General features: G+C 38.3%; 1 protein-coding gene across 13 annotated transcripts in view; it reads right to left on the reverse strand.

Annotated features, from left to right (window-relative positions):
- Nucleotides 1-19528, reverse strand: part of MAGI2 (membrane associated guanylate kinase, WW and PDZ domain containing 2) — a 703046-nt gene that overhangs the window by 20156 nt on the left and 663362 nt on the right. For all 13 annotated transcript variants that reach the window (XM_063396964.1, XM_063396963.1, XM_063396971.1 and 10 more), the window contains one exon: nucleotides 2658-2796. In XM_063396964.1, the coding sequence (XP_063253034.1) occupies nucleotides 2658-2796 (139 nt within the window). The remainder of the gene's footprint in view (nucleotides 1-2657; nucleotides 2797-19528) is intronic.

The raw sequence follows: 19528 nt of genomic DNA on the forward strand, positions 1-19528 counted from the left end.
TCCAATTAGTCTTGTTATGTCTCAGCTGTGAAATTCTGGTTGAAGGAAGAGGGAGCTACTAAATATTGACTGGTTTTTCTGCTGTCCTCAGGACCACTTTGTCCTCAAGCATACTGTCACAATCTTCTCTGCATTCAGTTTTACATTATTTGGAAAAGACGTTTCTGGGGATTTTTGACAGATGTTCTTCACAGCATGATGACTTAACCTTGAGATCTGGCTTGCTTGAGATGTGGCCTCCCATTTTAATTTGTTCTGTTTGTTAATTTCTGGTTTTAACTTCCTAGGCAGCTGCTGTTGGAATTTAAGTGCACCTTCTGTTTGTTCTCAGACTAATTCTTACACCTTTGGGAAATGATCTAGGGAGGACTTTAATTATTTCAGTTAATTTCAACAGGCATCTTCTTACTTTGCTTCCATTCTGCCTCCAGACTGGATACAATTCTAACATTTCTCTGCTTGCACAAAGCACAGATTATGAACTGCAGACGTGCAGATGTTTTCCTTTGCTGTGATGCTTTCTGCAGGTTGTGTGTACACCATGAAGTAACTCCTGAACACTTTTGCTCCTTTTTCAGTGCAGTAGGAAAAAGGGGCTTTCAAGCACGGCTACTTAGTTCTTCTCCTGTATGGAGCTGTAAGCTGGAGATGCAGCTTGGAAAATGGTCTGATTAAACATTGCTGTTTAACAAACTGTTGCACTTCTTAGTAGCAACTCTTATTTCTCAGTAATCTGCATTTTTAAGCAACTAATGCTAAGTATTCCAAATGCCTTCCCAAATGGCAAGCTTGGCTTTGAACAACACTGCAAAGTCACTGTGCTGCTTTCTGTTAGCACTAAAAGCTGTGTCTGGACTTCTAGTGGTTTATATGTATTTTCTACTCATCATCTTTTATGGAAGGGAAGATTTTTGCACATTTTGGAAGATTTGTTTTCCTAAATCAATGATACTTACACTGAAGGGTTTTTTGTTGTTGTTGTTGTTGTTTTTTGGGGTTTTTTTATTATTAATGTAGAAATTTTTAAGATTATACGAGCAATGGAAATTTATTTTGGGTCTAAGTGCCATTTGGAACTGGGATCTTAAGAAATTCAGATTTGGAATGGGTCTGAACTGCAACAGATTCTTTGCTCATCATAGCCCTCTAGCCCTATCTTAGATTAAATTGTTTTTTGAGGAACCAGGGAACTGCTGGTATATAGTTCTGCTATTTGAGAAGGATTACTACCACTATATCAGTCCTGGATGTTTGTTTGTTCTTTTATTAAAAGTGATGCACCTCTCCCTATGAAACAGTTTTGGAAGCGACCTGAATTTCTGTTGGAGGTCTCTCTGAAAGGATTGCACACTAGTTAAAATTGATACTAAAAGTCTTAGTATTGTTTTATCAGAGGCCCTGAAAACCATTTTGGCTTTGTTTCTACTCACCAGAAGTATAAATCATTAGCTTTATTACCAGATGAGTGGGCTATGGCCCATCTTTTCTGCCTTTATTTAGAAACTCTTGAAAGTTGTAAAAAATGCAGCATGCACTGTCTTGAGTATTGGCTTAGCCATAAAATTAGCTCTAGTTTAGAGAAGAAAAGAATGCAATTACCATGTGTATTGACAGCAGGGTAAGAACTGACTTTCAGTGCAGCTGACTTTAACAGAGGTATTGAATTTATGTTGGCAACAAAGGCTCACCTGAAATTCTAGTTAAGATGAAGTATTTGAATTTTTATGTGGCTGTAATTTCTGATTCTAATGGGAAAGCATTCTGGAACTTCAAAAGTAAAAGTAAAAAAGTTTAATAGCATTTTGGGCCTCCTAGCATAAAGAAGTTAAAGACTTTTCATTAAAAAATAGCCCTTTTCCTGAGAGATTTAAGGCCCAGAGGTGCACATCATACAGCTTATGTAACTACATGAAACTGTTACACCATACCAGAGATTAAGCTCCAATTTCAGTTTTAAAAAAGCTTTTTGTCTTTGAAATTACCTTTGGATAATTTATTTTTACTTTTTGTCATTTCAGTTATGAAAGAAGGTTTCTATATTGTCTAAATGACTCGCACTTTTTGAAATACTTTAAAAGTCCCAGAAGTCCTTCTGAAACAAAACATAAGAAGAACGGATCCTGTTTTCTCACCACAGTGAGCAAAATCTCGTGTTTTAAATTCAAAATTGGGTTCTGGTTGATCATCTGTGTATTTTATCAGAGAGAATACAATGGGTGAAGTTGCCAAAGAAAGGAGCACTTTCTTGATAATGCTTAGAGTTTCAACCTGAGCCACTCAATTGCATGGCAACAAGATCATCTGCTGTGACTCAAAATGTGCAGAGAAGTACCAATAAGGAAGAAATTCCAATAAAGGAAGAAAAGGAGAGTTTATGGGCAAATCAGCACTCCCAGCACGCTCAGAGATGTCCCCTAGGAGGTTTGTAGTGCTTCCTCCAATGCACATCTTAAAAGCCACTGCCTGTGTCGGGAGGGCAGCAGATGAAGGTGATGTACACACATGTAAGTCCACCTCTATACAGGTAAGCAACTATACTTCATGTGCTCCAGGAAATTACAATATATAAATATCTGCAACTGATACTTAATTCAAAAGCAGCGTAATTAATCTATATAGAGTCATGCACATATAAAAATGTAAAGATGAAAACCCACCATATTCTGGGACCTGGCCTGTTCCACGTTTCAACAACAGTCGCACTCTCCTGCCACCAGACTTGATTAGCTCTATTGCTCTGGCATGTGTCATGTCCCTTGTGCTTTCTCCATTGATTTCAATTATTTGATCTCCTACCTGTCAGGTAAGAAGAATATTGAGTCAGACAGAATTGCAGTAAAAGGAGGGTTTCAGGGAGAGACATATTCAATGGATCACAGGTTGCTTGAATGACAGACAGACACATCAAGATAAATTTGTTCCTGTCTATCTGAGGAATATTACTGGCAGATCAAATAACCTCCAAAGTGGATTCTGAATATGGTATATCAAATACTGCTTGTGTTCTGCTGAAATCAGTGTAACTTGCCTCACATCTTCTGCATGTAAGAGGCTTTGTTGAATTTGATACGGTGGAATCTCTGGAACATTATCTGCGCTATTCTGTAACATGCAGTGTTGTGTGAACCTGAGAAGAACTTTGTTGCACTCGCTGTTTTCATAGAGAAAAGAGAGGTTCAAAGCACAAATATAAATTTCCATCATTTGAATTTCCAAATCTTGGTAGTAAAGTTTCACACCAAATTAAGAGTAGTTGTGAAGCATGCCCTTAAACAAAGAAAGGTTAGTGCTATGACACAGGACAAGCAGGTTTGCTGGAGTTCAAAGAGCATGCTTTGAATTACTTACCACAGGAGCTTTTTGCTGGGAGTAAGCACAGCCTGTGGCTGAACTGTCTAGCTAGAGCAGCTGACTCCAGGGTTCTGATTATGCATTTCTGCCACTCATCTCCTGGCCAGATTTCCAGTCAGAGTTGGCTTCATTATTATTGTTCTGCTCTATTTCTACAGCAGTTAAAGGGGGCACTGATATCTGCATATCCCATCCACCCAATTACCCTGGCTTTGCTTCCAGCCTGCATGTTTTGATTCTGGCTGGCTTTCCATGCTGGAAACCTTCTCCTTCAGGAGTGGAGGAGTTGCCTTGTGCTGTGCCTGGGCAGCGCAGCACACGTGGGGAGCAGCACTGTACAGCCTGCTGGGACACCCCTTTGTGAGAGCCTTAAACAGGCAACACAGTGAGGTGGCACCTGAGCCTCGTGTTAGCAGCACCACAACTTTTGGAATTAGTGGCTTGCAGAAGCCTCCCAGCCCTCTTGGAAGGGCATCCTTAGAGAAACCCAGAGGGAGGGATGATCTCCTGGAGCTGGTAGAGGTGCTGGTCCAGGTGATGGGCAGCTAAGAGCAGGGCATGAGGGTGTGAGTGCCTCAGCACACTTATTTGTCAGTGCCAGAGGAACACATCAATTCAGCAGGATCTTACCTGCCCCAGTGTGCACCTACAGCTTCCTCATTTCACTAAAGCAACAATGCCTACACATCCTGGAGAGGACATTATACAGCCTTCAAGGTGATGTGCACTTTCTTTCCCTCTTACAAGACTGTCTTAACAAAACCAGCTCTTAGCTGGCCTTGGAGATTGAAATATCTTCTATTTTATATGTTGTCTTTGCTACAATTGTGCTTCTGTCAGCTAAAAGTGTAATCCTTCAGAGGTTTACCTTCTTTCCTGAGTTTGAAATATAGTATTTACCAAATAAATGCGCCCAGTGTGACATGTCAGCACAACACCTAGCATCAAAGAAAACTGAAAAGGATGTCAAGAAGTTATCTAGTCCTTACTTTACTTACTCAGAGACAGAAAGAATGCTAGTAGAAGTACTATGTTTCTCAATAGGAATTCATAGAATTAATGCTTTGTCAATAGGAGCTGCATTCTCTCAGGATCCTGTATGCAATCTATGCTGGTACTTTGCGTAACTAAAAAGCCTTTGATCCAAATAAAACTTATTAGCCTTGCTATTACACTTTGTAAATGCTGCAGAATTAACAGTGGGGAAAAAAATATCAAAATTATTTTGTGCAGTATTATTTTTGTAGTGCAAATTTCTTTCTCAGCTGATTTTCTCTGTTATAAAGAATGCATTTGGTTGTACCATGCAGTGCAAAATTTAAAATATTTCTGCTGGCCTTCAGGCCACACTGACACACAACACAGGTGCCCTCTGCACCATGGTGAGATCTCCCCCAGGTCTGGCCATTCAGGGCTCTCTGTATCCCCCTGACTTTTGGAGAATACATTTGGTGAACTCATGTGGAGCAAAAAGGGAAAATTTCTGTTACTACTCCTGTAACACAGACAGAAGATGGATTTGTAGCATCCCCGCAAGGATATTAGTCAGGCCAAATACAGATAAAATTCAATGAGTTTGGCAAAACCTGTTTCTAAATGTCATGAAACAATTAAACTCTGTAGAAATCCTGTAAAAATAAAGTCAGATTTTCAGGAGGCTTAAGGACAGTTCTTTTTTTTTTTTTTTTTGTGCTACATTGCCTGAGTAGACCATATTTTGCAGAAGGTATTTAAAATGTTCTTGTTAGCATGTCTTGAGAGAAGTGCCAGATTAGATCAAATGAAAGAGGTGTTTTTAACACTCCTTGATGAATAGCTTTTAAAATTAGTACTGAAAGCTGCATAGAGAATGTACAGTCCCTCAAACAAAATCCTCTTCACTCCAGAGCAGAAAGACAGAAAGATTTTAATATAGTTTAATATGTAAAAAGGTTAAGTTAATGTCACATTTTTCCCTTGCTGTTTGCCTTCCTTCTGTTTTCACTGGTCACTATGCAGGAACTACCTTGTATTAATGTAACCTTTGCTGTATTTCTGTGAATTCGAATTTTCTTCTCTGTAGGCAGCATGTTGTTCATTTGATATTTTCTTTCATTATAAAATATTGTAGTTGATTTGATATTTCCTTTTCTTATGAAATATTACGTGCAAATAACTTGGAAAAGCTTTGAAAAAGGCTAGCATCTTGTTTATGTGACTGAAGGAGGAGAGAGAAACAAGTTTGCAAAAATTATTGTAGAAATTCTGATGTAGAAATCTACATCAGAAAGGGTCAGACCAGAGGTATAATGAATAGTTGCAGGAGCAGTGGGTTAATGGTGTTCCTTGCTTTTGTGTCTTGTGGCTGAGTGATGTACAGCTGAATTATACTGCCTTTGCAGCACGAGCCCAGCTCTGATTAGATGAGAAAACAACAAGGAAAAGTTGTCAACAGTCTTACCTCGAGAAAAGCTTTCAATTAGACTTTATGCTCAAATCTGGAAACTCATACAAAAGAGAAAACCTTGGCTGAGGAGGGTTCCCCATGTGTCAGTAAGGGACAATTCTTGGTTTTTCCCTGCATTTAAACCTTGATAACCTTCCCTTCCTTTCCCTCCATGATGTAGATTTTCTCATGCCTGATATGGGAGGAAACCCTGCTGTATGTTTTCTCTATGTCTAGGAATTCAAATGTGCTTTCCCCCTCAACTTTTCTGTTGTGGAATAAATTTTTAGATTTGTGGAGTTATTTCTGTCTTTTCTAAATCCAGCAATTTTATAAGAGGATCTTAGATATACCCACATATTGAAAATAAACCAAGGTGAGGCCAGAGGTAATTGCAAGCATAAAATCAGTGTCTGTTACGTGGGATCCTCATTTCTGTTTTTAGGATCAAAAGTTGATTCCTGCAGTTTATAGCACAGAATTTCTCTTTCTCTTCTCTTCTGGATCCTTCCATGTCTGTTCACAATGTCCAAATGGAGGATATTATGAAGGTGGGGGGTAGGTAGAACAGATCAAAATGATAACATTTTTTCCACATTTACTAATGATGTTCACAGAACAAATTCTTTCCCTTTTTGTAAAATAACAGATTTGAAAGTCATGGTCAGTTTGGATTCTAAGGAGTTATCTCACATTTTACATCGTACATTTGATTTCTCTGCCCTAAACTGAGCACTGTACACCTCAGTGAATTTATCAGATTGACTGCTTTAGTATAAAATTTTTATTTTGAAACTATCTGTTTCTCAAAGTCTTTTTAAACTTCCTATGAATAGTGACATACTGGCATCAGCAAATTTTATTTTATAATTTATCAGTAGGTCTCCAATTATTAATGGAATATTGAACTGAGTTGCTTTCATCTCAGACACCTCAGAACCACACTTGTAATTACTATTAAGGAGCAAATCATTCAGAGCAGCCTTTGAGAGGAATTATTGTCAGTAACCATGCTAAAAGAGATTCCACCTGGAGCCTTTTTCCTCAGCCTTTTAATGTGAATTTCACAGAATGTAGTGTTGAAAGGTGAAAGGAAGGTTGTACATTCTCCTCCCCATTTTCCACATAGAAATAAGAATGAAAATCAGACATAAGAAAGCAAAATTAGACTGGTGTGACAGGATTTGCTTTCCACAATTCACATGTCAGTTTCTTGACTTTTTGATAACTTGTCACAGATTATTTCTGAATACAAGAGTTAAAGGAAATTTTCTTTATTTGACTTTAAAAATAGGCTATATGTTTTGCTTCCTCTAGTCTAACTTGTCCTCAATGAATTTCTTAGACATAATTACTAATACTCTATACATTTATTTACCTTAGTCAGTGAGCACACATCAATATACATGAATATACACACATGAACATACATCAGCAAGTTCTGCAAACTTGAATCTAAGTATGCTTCAAGCAGTTTTCTCTTCGTTCTGATTTATACTGATTTCTGTTTATGTTTCCTGTGAGCATCTCAATGGAGACTGATACAAAGAAAACACTGAATATTTCAGCCATCTCCTCATTCTCATCAGGCAGTAGACCTCTTTGTTTCCAGTTCTTTATGTTTCTTTAAACATGTGAAACAGATGGATCTACCCTTTCCCAGTGCCAACAGGCAAGCCCTGATTGTGGGACAGTCCCCAGACTGGCATCAGCTCTGGTTTTTAACCTTCCTGGCAATCTTCAGCAAAGACTACAAAGCAGGAGTGATCTGCCTCTGTGTCCTCCAGATGTTCTCAGCAACTTCAGGGTGAAATGTGTTGGCAAGACAGCCTGGGAAGCTTGCCTGGCTGCTCCCTGAGCTCTATGTATTCTGAAGAAATGTGCTTTTTGCAGCTACGAATCTGGAAGTTTTATATATGCTGATTTTGCGTTGTTTTTTTTTTCTTCCTGAAGAATATGTCCATTGCTGATTTTCCATGCTGTTTGGGATAAGTACCTACCCAAACCCACTGGTTCTCCTCCTAACCCAATGCCACTTGGTAAGCAGAACACTCCTCTATTATATTCTTACAATGTGCAAGCACAAAGTAAACACTGAATGCTTCACCCCCTTAATGTTTTGAAATTTGAATATTAACGACTTAAATGTAATTATGAAAGTACTTTGTGTGTATGGAAAGTGTTTCTTTAAAAAATCTGTTTCAGTTCAAGTTAATTCAGATGCTCCATCCATGTGTAAGAACAACTGAGCTATAAAATTGGGCAACATGTTTTCTGGCAATAATGAGGAGATAATATTCCTAAGGAATGTTTAAGTGACATCATTATTGTTAGGTTAATTAGAAAGAAAATTGTAAAGCTTCTCCAAATCATTAGAATAAAGTGCCTCAAGTAGATGTGGGTTTATCTGCAGAGCCTTTGTTCTGGCCATATTTTAAAGGAATTATTACTGGTCTTGTTAAAAAAAGCCAACCATAGACACAAACAGCGTTTCAGAAACAGGGTGAACCAGCAGGGAAACACAGCTTTAATGTAATAAAGAGGTTTTTTCTTGCTTGAGTGTGCTTTTAAACTATGGATGAGAGCCTTGTGTATGTTTGCCTCTGCTGGCATGTAAGGAACAGTCTCTAAGAAGGTGTATGGTTCCCAGTTGCATGAAATTAAATTAATTGCGTATGCACTTTTTCAGTCCATGTTAAATCTAATGATAAAAGCATCCTCAAATGATTTATGTGGAGGGCATTGCTATCTGTCATTTTATTAATGCATTTTATAATTACACCTCAGGAAAGAGACTAATCACATTCAATTATTTTTATATGGGCATTCTATTTTTATAACTGAAACACTTCTACATATTATTTGTTGCGGTTGTTATTGTCAATTGGTCCAAAAGGCTGAAAAATTTGAGACAAAAAGGCAATGCCAGAGTATCTATTTTGGTGAATTTCCAAGTACTGTCAAGCTCTAGTATCATTGCCTGGAGTTAGGCACAGGCTGGATATGTGCTGTGCAAATTTCCTCCCAGCAGAGAATCTGTACTGCCTGGTGTGATGCACAGCCTGAGCAAAGCTATGGGGTTTTGGTAATCTTGGTCTCCCTCCAGTGCATTTTAGGTGTGTGAGCTTGGATGTCTCAGAAGGAGATATGGTACTTCTCTTTGGGACAATTACAATAACTGTAATTGTAAGTGTCCCAGGCTACTTTTGAACCAACCACATAAATATTTGGAGTGAAAAAGTCTTTTTTCCTGTGGCCAATCACCTATTTAAGCAGCTGCAGCTCCTTTACCCCTGGAAATGCCAGGCCCTTTGTTCCCACGGAGTCTTGACTCCTGCCCAAAAAAAGGGGGAAAGAGGGGACACAGGACATGATGCAGAGCAAGAAAAGGCCTTCACACCACTCCTCAGCAGGAGCTCTAGCTTTTTTCTTTTTGCTTTTTCACCTTTTCCTGAGAGAGAGAGAAAGAGCAGTGCTATTTGAGAAAGAGAGCTTGGAAAGAGGAAAATGTGCATACTTGATTGTCTGCAAAGAATGTAGAGTGCAAGAGGGAAAAATGGAGTTTTCAGTCACGAGGGCTGAAAAGACAGCAAAATGGATTTCTGGTACTACAGCACACCTGATGCCTTTCACAACATTGCTGCAAAATAATCCATGTATATGTGAAATAAAGCTGTCAAAGATAAAAGGAAAATGCATTGTCCTACTGTATCTGATACACTATTGCTTTTTGAAAACAGATGTGGGATAACTTATTGTAGCATAATGTAATATTAATAACATGTACTTCACCATTACAATTGGGATGGGAACCAATAGAGATTATGAAAAGGAAGAAGAAAATTTTCTGGTATCTTCTTGATGGTCTCAGGGAGTTCTCATCAGGCAAAAGCAAAGTAAATTCAAAATATGAGAAGCTGATTTTATAGATCTTACAGAGAAACCTGATTCCGTCATCCAAAGTTGCATCCATGCAACAAAAGAGAAAAGAACATAAACTCTGACAAGATAAAGATGAAATCACAACAAAATTTTGAGGAGGAAAAATGCTGAAATGTAAGATCTAAGAAGATATTTTCAAGCACACTAGAGGCATGCAGTCTGGCAGATCTCAAAAGACAGTTTGGGCACAAGGTAGAAAAGACTGCAGAAAACAGATTAATTCTTTGCATCAATGTTCCCTGAAGATGAGGGCAGCAAAACTCCTGCAGAGGGTCTGCTCACTGCAGGGCTGAGTGAGGAACTGACTCCAACAGCAGGGTCAGGGGCAAAGAATTTATAAAAGACTGATGAAACAGATAGTGAGAAACCACCAGAAGCAGATGACTTTTATCCTCAGTTCTAAAGGAATTTGGATATGAAGCTGTTCAACCAGTAGCTATAGGATATAATCTACTGCTTAAATCAGTAAATTGCTGAATTTCAAAGGAATGGGAAGTGGCAAGTGTGACACTAGTCTTTAAGAACGGTCTTGGAAAGTAACCAAGCGAGTCTCATGTTCAATTGAGCAGAGGGAAGGAAGCAATAAGGATGGTGAGGCTTAGCTGGCACACAGATAATGATGATATAGTGGGAAAGGGTCAGTGTGGCTATTGTAGAGGGAAGCCATTCCTCACAGATCTATTGCAGGTCACTGGAGCTCTCAGTGACTATATAGATTAATGTGATCTGGTTAGTATACTGACATTTGCAGAAAGCTTTTAATAGTTAAGTCTCCAATAGAGGCTCTGCTGTGGGATGAAAAAGAATAGGGTCTTCTAGACAGGAGATTAAATTCTAGGAAAAAATGCTTTAAATAAGTGGTCAATTTTCACAATCAAAAGACTACCACAGTGATTATTCTGCTCAGCATACTTGCAAATGGTGTGGGGAAGAGCTGATAGGATTTGCAGACAGCACATTACCATGCAGTATTGTCACATCTAAACTCAAAAGCTCTAAAAAAAGATGGCCCAATCCCGTGTGCTAAAGCAGCATGTGAAATCCAGTAGTGCTGAGTGCTAAGCACCAAGTATAGTACATGTGGAAAACTGTCTACTCCATCACTCCAAATCAGCCATCACCTCTGAAAAGATAGATCCCATAGTCCTCATGCTTAGCTCACTAAGCTGAAAATGTCAGCACGGCCAAAACCCCAAACAGAATCCCAACTGTTGGGGGAAAGTGGAGAATAAAGGAGAAGCCATCGCTGTGTCATTTAGTAGCACCAATATCCTGAAAACTGCAAATTGTTCTGGTGCTTCCACCTCCAAATGAATGTGATACACTGAGAAATGGTTAAGAGGAGGCCAATGAGGCTGGTCAGGGGTAAAGAACAGCTCCCTTTTGATGCAAGATGAAATATACTGGTAAGGTTCAGAGGGAAAAAAGATATGATATAGATCAAAAGAATAAAGAATGATACCGACAATGATGAAGTAAGATTATTATACTATAACTACAAAAAAAAAAAAGAAAAAAAAAAAAAAAGAAAAAAAGAAAAAAAAAAGAAAAAAAAAAAGAGGGTTTTTTCCAAACAATGCAGGCACTCAAGACTTGGAATCCAATGACACATTACATCTGGAATGTCAAAAGCATGAGTACATTCAAACATATGGTTAAAAAATAGTCCTTACACTAGTCCTAGCATAGAAAAATCTACAAACTTCTGACTGCCAGGGTCTTGGATGTTACATGGAGTGAGGAATCATTTCATGCTTGTCCTACATTCCTTTTCTAAGCATCCTTTACTTGTCCTTGTTGGAATGAGATGCTAGGCTGTGGGCCGTAACAATGGGCCTCATATCTATCCTTGTACCTTCAGAGATGACCTCTCCCAGTTTCCACTTCTAGTGATCTGGGAAAACACAGAAGAGGAGTCAATGCCTAAGTCACTCCTGTTGCTGAACAAAATGTTTACAGAGCAGCATCATGTGGTGAGCTCATTTTTTTTTAACACTTTACTCTTAATTTTTAAGTTAGGGTTAATTAATTATTTAGACCTGAAAACCTTCATAAATATTCCATAATCCCCAAATTTATACGATTAATACGATGCCTGCCTGTCAACTATTTTAGTCTTAAAATTTAATACTAAACTATTTTTATCAAGATTATTAACTTAGGCTGTTTTCCACAGCTGGCTTGAAAGATTTTGCTACTAGGCATAGAGTTAGAAGGATGCTTCAAATGTGCCAAACTGGATACAACTTTGCAAGAAGGATGTTAATTAAGTGTGTGAGAGGAATATATCTTCTCCTTACCTTTCTGCAAACAAATTCTAGAAAACACACACAGATTTTTGGAGAAATGCTGAATAATACAGTTCACCTACAGTAAATTTGCTCTTGATTTATTAAGCTTTTATACTGTCAAAATGTATTCAGGACCCCTGAGGGCCCCAGTTTGCATTTCTTTGTTGTGCAGACAGTAGAATGTTGATCAGGTTTATGTCTGCATGTCAATATATTCTTCCTTGAGTTCTGCCAATTACACTTACCCGGCACTGAGCTCCTCTTGCCACAGGCTGGCATCCAGCTCATGTGCTTGAGCATCCCAGCTGAATTCTCTGGGTTCAGATCAATCACACCTAGTCTCACTACAAGTGAGGTTGGACAGTGATGAATGTAGTAGGGAATTGGAGTGTGAGTTAGATTACCCCAAAGGGACGTGCAATTCCGTGGGAATACCTAACATCTTCCTGTATGCTCAGCTGGATCACAAATCACAGAATAAATGGATGGGACTAAGAATATCTTTGTCTTTTTGTTCCACTGCAATGACAGTGTTGACATTCACTGAATGCTTATTATGAAGGTAAGATTTATATTACTGCATAAAGTAAGCCATGTATGCTGCAGGTTTTAAGAGTAAGTGCTACTTATGTAGAAAAGATGGCCTACTTAACTGGCATGAATCACTCTGTGGGCATTTGTCTTCCAGATACATGCACAAAACCTTAGTTGAGCTGCTGGTGGTGGAGCACTGTATGCTCCAGGAGTGTACTTCTGCCCCTGATGTGTGGGATTATTCCAAATATTAGTTACTTTTCAGAGGAGTTTCTGACAGCCTTCTCAAGCCCTCACTCATGTTGAGGGCTCAGTGGCTGAATCCCTGCAGTGCAAGGGCACCACCTGGAGAACCCTTTTCTCTTAGGGCTTATCAATGCTCCTCCTACGTTTGTGTTTGCTGTGATTTGAGTAAACTTGCAAAGAGGCTTCCCAGCAGCAATATCCACTTTCCTCTAATATTCTGAATGTAAGACTTCACTGCTTTTTAGGACCTGGAGAACCTGAGGATTTTCGTAAGTCACTCAGCAGTGTGTCAGTCTTGTACTTTCTTTCCAATCTAAAATAGGATTCCAAATTATGCTATATCAGAAATTACAGATTAAACTGGTAAATCTTTCATTCATTTTTGGATACTGGAATTGCATTAAATTTTTGTAAAAACTCATGACTGATCAAGCTATTCTGCATTCTTCCTATTTCCTTCCTGCAGCTTTCTTGATTGGATAAAGAAATGTCAGTATGTCACCTACTGTCTTTATTGTGTGACAACTGTTTCTCTCTATTTTTAATGCTTTTTGCTCTAATCACCCTCTAGCTGAGCTGAGCTACTTCTTGCTAACTATACTTACTGATTGCAACCTTGGGTGTTTTCCACTGCAGACTGTAGGAAATCATCCTTTAATGTGGGACTAATCACTGATGGAGCATCCCAAATAGATGCTCTTTTCTTCGTTAACAAGAAATCTCAGAGAGGCTCTACACAAGTGAGGAGTCAGTGCAGATTGTGGGGTCTGCATGGCAAAATGCTTTCAAGGATTTCTATTTACTGTAGAGTAAGAAATTGTTCATTTTTCCTTTTAAGCTTTGATTTGATTGTCATTGACAGAAAAATATCAGTCCTGTTGATTATCAATGCTTTTTCATCTTTACCCATTTTCCACATTCCTTTAGCAACAGGACTACAAACAGCCGAGACAACCTTGCAAAGACTAGATGGACTGCAAAAATACAACAATAACATATGGAGACCAGAATCACAAATGTTAGAAGGTTCCTATTTATGAAACTACAGGAACTGCATGTGGTTTCTGGTACAAAATTTGGTTGTGTAATAGGAATCTAACAGAATTGTATGTGGTATGTGGTCCAGGCATTTCTGTTGGATTTTGTCATCTCTGAGATGGAAGACAACAGCAACTGAAAATTAATTTTAAAAAAGAATGAGGATATTTTGCACATGTTAATATGGACTTAAAAAAGTGTCTATGGAAGCTGTATTACATCCAAACCTCAGAAAGGGAATGATCTCTTATTTGGTGGAAACAGATGACTGATCTACTAAGAATCTAAAAATCATGGGCTGCAAAAAAGGGATACAGTGATTCAGTGACTAGATGAACACGAAGAAAAACGTGTGCAATACCTAGCAATAAAGAAAGGTGAAATGGAAAAACACCATGATGAAGCAAGAGGGAGAGACACTTACCAAACACTGTAGGGTCCTAATTAACTCATCTCTGACTATCTATTCCCTGAACTTAAGTGATTTCAGGGAACCCTGACTTGAGATGTTTGTAAATGTCTTATTCCAAATTCATTTATGTTACCTTGTTAAACTCCACAGTTGTTCAGCATTTAGAGAGCCCAGATGTTTACATACCACCAGATCCTTTGAGAAGCCTAGAGAGTCTTAATGGTATCAGATTTATTCTGTGAGACATAGTTATAGCCAACTATTACATGCCACCATACTGTTCAGAAGCCTAGACTCCAGACTTTTCAAAGGAGACTCAAAGTTATTTCTCCTACGGCTCAAGAGAGGGCTTTAATATCAGATTATGAGTTTGACAGGAGCTCTATAACTTTTTTGCAAATATGATTTAGGACACATACAAAAGGGAAACTGTCAGTTTTGAATGTTGCTGAATGTTCATACATGGGTTTTGACAGCAGTTTTAAATGTAATATTTATGTCCTCCATTATTTCAAACTTCAGGTCTGTTTCCTTCCAAATAAGAGACAGACTCCCTCTTTCTGCCTGCCTTTTTTGACCCTTGGCTCTTGAATACCCAACTCTCCCCTTTTGCTAGGAATAATTTTTGGTGTGGGTGGATGAAGGTTTCTGAATTACCACAAATGAGGTTGGTGTGAACATTGTTATTATGGGAAATTATTAAATACATAAACTGTGCCGGTTTACAGAATGTCATGAACCTGACCACAGCAGAGACTGGTTACTGGTGTGAGCATCACAGTGCTGCTAACTTGGCAAGCTGCAACAACCAAGCAAGGCCACACAGACCTTTATGCAACAACACAGAACAACACACAGAACAACACACTCCTAATTGACACTACAGGAGTCTCCTTTCCATTGTGCCTGGTTTTATCCCCAGCTGTGTATGGCTGAAACAAAAAGAGGAATGCAAACCCCAGAAATACAACAAACAGGAAAAGAGAAGAGTCAAAGCAGAACTGCAGAGCATGAAGATACAGAATTCTGCCGTGCCTGGATTTCGGATATCTGTCCTGCTAAAATATAAGAAAAGTAAACAATAAAATAAGAAAAATAATGTAGCATAAGGAGATAGCAGGAAGCTAGAGATAGGGCTAAATGGTGCATGAGGACTGAGAAAAAATGAGTTGACAAGACAATGAAACTAGAAATGTCAGGGATGAGATATATCACTTTTGCAGAAGATGTGAAAAAAAGGATGTAGCTCACAAAGTGACAGAATGACACAGATGTACACTGTCTATAAAAAAGCACATTTCACCCTCATTCTTCAAGAATTTCATGTTATTCTGGACCTCTGCAGCCCTCAGCCACAGGCTGTTTGTTTGACACTGGTTTCAATAAACATGCTGGCTGCTGGAGATATCACTGAAGGCAATGAGAGATCTGTTGATCGTATCTCATGTCTAGCAAACACTATTACCACACTTAACAACTCCCCTGAGAGCAGTAAGGAACTTATCCCTTCCTTCTAAGACAGGAAGGGATAGAAATCTCCAAGCAGAGTTCTGCCAATCATTGTCCTCAGCATGAGACAAGAATAAAATATAAGTAAGCATGAGCCTTATCTAAATAGACCTGTAAAATTGTTTCCAGTAGTGTCTGAATCTTCGAAGGCTGTGGGGACTGTGCTCCACATTGTCTGTGTTATGTCCCTTGTCTCTGGTGACAGATTCAACTCAATATGACTGTCACTGACAGTGTGTGGGCCATGTCCTTTCCCTGAGACTCTGAGACTGGACCTTGCAGCTTTATTCTTAATATTGCCATCACCAACTAGTTTCAGTGTTTTTCTCTGATGTTAGGATTGCTTGAGAAATAGAATGCTGATGTGCTGAGATGTCTGCCATTCTGAGAAAAGATAACAAAGGCACTAATAGTTATCTGAACTTTTTCATGGTTATTTTAATATATCCTTGTCTCATGGAGCACAGTCATAGGTGGGTTTTTGGGAATTCAACATTATAGTTTGCTCTCTGCTCAGCTGTCAAAATTAAGTCAGTATTTACATATATTAAATACAGTTTATATATCTAAATAAAATACTCTGTCAGTATTAAATTCCAGTGTAGTGATGAGGTTCTCCCTTACAGCAGTCTCCTGTGAGAAGCTGCCATATTTCTTATCCATAAATTGCAGTAAAATCTTGCCACAGTAATTGTGGTGTATGACCTGATATGATATGACAATCACAGCTGCACTTATGGCTGTGGTTGTCCAACACTGGTTCAGAAGAGTTTAACAACCACATGGGCAGAGGATGCCTGTAAAGAATCAGTTTCCTTTAGACCTCTGGGTCCTTTGATGGGCATTTCCTCCCCATGTTTGGTGATGAATGAATCCAAGTTAAACTAAGATATATGCTTGGCTTTCTGCAGGGTCTATGGGCTCCAATAAAAATCTCAGTGCATGTGAAGGTGCCATGACTAAGTGTAAAAAGACCATGAAAGTTTCAAACCTGCTTTTAAGGGAGTAATTTGTTGATCCTCAAGACTTAATTCAGTATCTATCTGGGTGGCAGAAAGGGATCCCTGAGTAGAAGAGCAATAGGATCAGAAAATTGATGAATTCTGTATGACATCAACTCAGTGCTCTTCCACCTTTCCAGTTCCCAGAACAATTGTGCAGAAAATCAAAGTAGAAAGCTTCATCTGTCATGAAGTGCAATTGAAGACTATTATAGATCTTGTAGTTCTACAATGGGGTGTTCCTTGGTGAATTTGTTTCCAATAAAAACACAACGTGCCTAGCATGCCATCCCCAGTGGGAAGGGAGACAAGAATAATAATCCAATTATGATTGTAAATGTTGATGTGACAATTAACTTCATAAAATCTTTTTCCTTCTTACATCAATATTTACAAATCTAGACAGTTTTGGCAGGGCCAGAGGAAGATCATCACTTCTTGGGCTGGTTCTATGAGTCTGCTCTCTGTCTGCTCACAAGTCTCACTGAAGTTCATAAAAGCTGGAAGATCAAACTGAAAATTTCATAAGGATGTCCTGATTTTGATGTCACTTTCTTCATCTTGCTTTATCACTGCTTTCTTGTTCAAGTTCTCTTTGCTATAATTGGCATATTGTACTCCTTCCATACTTACCTTCCTCAGTAATGGAGGAATTTCTTTTACAAGAGATAGCTCCATTCCAATTCTTTATTTACATCCGTTTTTCCTATAATCATATCTTTTACTTTAATATACTCTGCATCTGTTATGCCTAATGTTTTTATGTGTATTGAGACCTTAGAACCTTTTGAATGTATGGTGGTGGACTCTCAGATTTTTTTAGCACAGGTACAAGTGGAATACAGCTGTTGGGAACTTATTCCATCACCGTGGTTTTGCAGTAAATAATAGAGTAAATATACAGACTTTGACTTCCCCACCTGGAGCTGTCTTCAGTTCAAGATTTCACTTCTTCAACTACACAATTTTATAAAACCACTAGCATAGCTTCAGCTGTATTACTTTAAGGTAATTATTTTATCTCTTTCTGTAAAATAGGGAGCTTTATATCAATATGAATCAGTCTCTATCAGGGCTTTTTCTGGCTGTACCTAGATTGAAAACAAAATGTTATTTGTGGAATATGTTTGCTTATTACAGCTAAGTGCTCTACAGGTACACATGTTTCCTTACATGATCTATTTTTTGCAACAACTTAGCTGGTTTTATTTTTCTTTTCTTGGTTTTGTGAGTGGAAATAGGGCTGGAATTATGTGCATTATTTCCTTTTATAAATATGATCTGCACCTTGTGCTATCTGCTTCAACGTTTCTCTGTAAAGCTTCAGTTAAATTAAAGAAGGCTGTTCAAGAAGGAGGAAACAGCAAGCAGAACAATAATGGAGACAAGGAGGTCATCAGAAGAACTCTTAGCTGGAAAGTGTTCCAACAAGATCCTACCACAGAAGCATGGTTTGGTATCCTCAGCATGGCTTGGTGAAAGCCTAGGATCAGGGAATTGTGTCTTTAACGACAATGGTATCTAAAGCAAGAAACACTGCCCTAAGTTTTGCATTTTTTGCTGTAGAGATGCACCTGTGAAACAGAGGGATACAGAGATGCAACAACCAGCCAAGAAGTGTGAATGAACCTGTACTGTTAATAGCTGATGTAAACTTAGGGAGGGAAATGTGGGGACAGAATTCTGCTTCCTTTGCCCACCTTCCTATGTAATACATTTCTTTCAAGATTTTTTTGTTTGTTTCTACTTTTGCTGTTTTTGATTTGAAGCTGTTTCTTGAGCTTCTGCTGTCCGTCAGTCACAGGTCACTGAATATAAAAATCTTTCACATTCCAAACCCATTTGTCAAGTTAAAATGTCTGTGATGGAGGAGAATAAAAGAGAAGACTCAGTGACAAGGATGTATGGTAGAACTGGTTCCAAATAATGATGCTTTTAAAAGGGAGAAAAAAATCCCAATTACAGCTATCTGGCCAGAATAACACTTGGCTATGTGTTGTGGCCAGAATAATGAAAAAGCTTTAAATCAACTTACTTTAGAAACTATGTTACCAATATTCATTAAAGCATACAGAACTTTTCTTAATGTAATTGAAAAAAACCCCAAACCATATTCATGTTAAATACTTCCTACATTTTGGCTATTCAAAAAGTGAATTGTCTAACTTCATTCCTTAGCACTAGTTTGTTTAAATGATGCACAGATTTTGATGTTAATTTTCTACTTTATACAGGTTATTATTTGAAATTAACCCTCTTCAAAGGTCTTCTTTTATTTTTTTCTGTATTATTAGCCATATGTTTCCAAACATGTGATTCCAGAGCTTGTTAAAAGCACAGCTTTTTCTCCATCTTTAATGACATTATAGCTACTAATGTACATCTTGCAAATGGCTTCTTGTGAAGAGCAACTGACAACAATAATACTAAATTAAAGGAAAGAATGAAGACCAGAGAAGATACTCTTAAGCTAAAATTCTAGCTGCAGCATGAAATCATCTGTATTTCACACAAAAAATGCAGCGGGAGTGTACCTCAATTACCAGTTGCCTGCCTGACTGTCTCACTGGTTTTCCTGACACAGGGACTGCTTCTGCCACCACTGCCAGTCTCAGGGGCTTGCACTCCATGATACAACTGAGGAACAACTGAATTTTGCAGTTCTTCTAAGAGGCATTTGAAGTGCAGCAAAACTCCTGAGTTATACACAGAAAGACAGTGCTCTTTCAGTAAGACATCAAATTTGATCAGATTGTTTAGACTGTGAAACACAAGAAGT

This window comes from Prinia subflava, chromosome 4 (genome assembly GCF_021018805.1).
Source record: "Prinia subflava isolate CZ2003 ecotype Zambia chromosome 4, Cam_Psub_1.2, whole genome shotgun sequence".
NCBI classification, from domain to species: domain Eukaryota; kingdom Metazoa; phylum Chordata; class Aves; order Passeriformes; family Cisticolidae; genus Prinia; species Prinia subflava.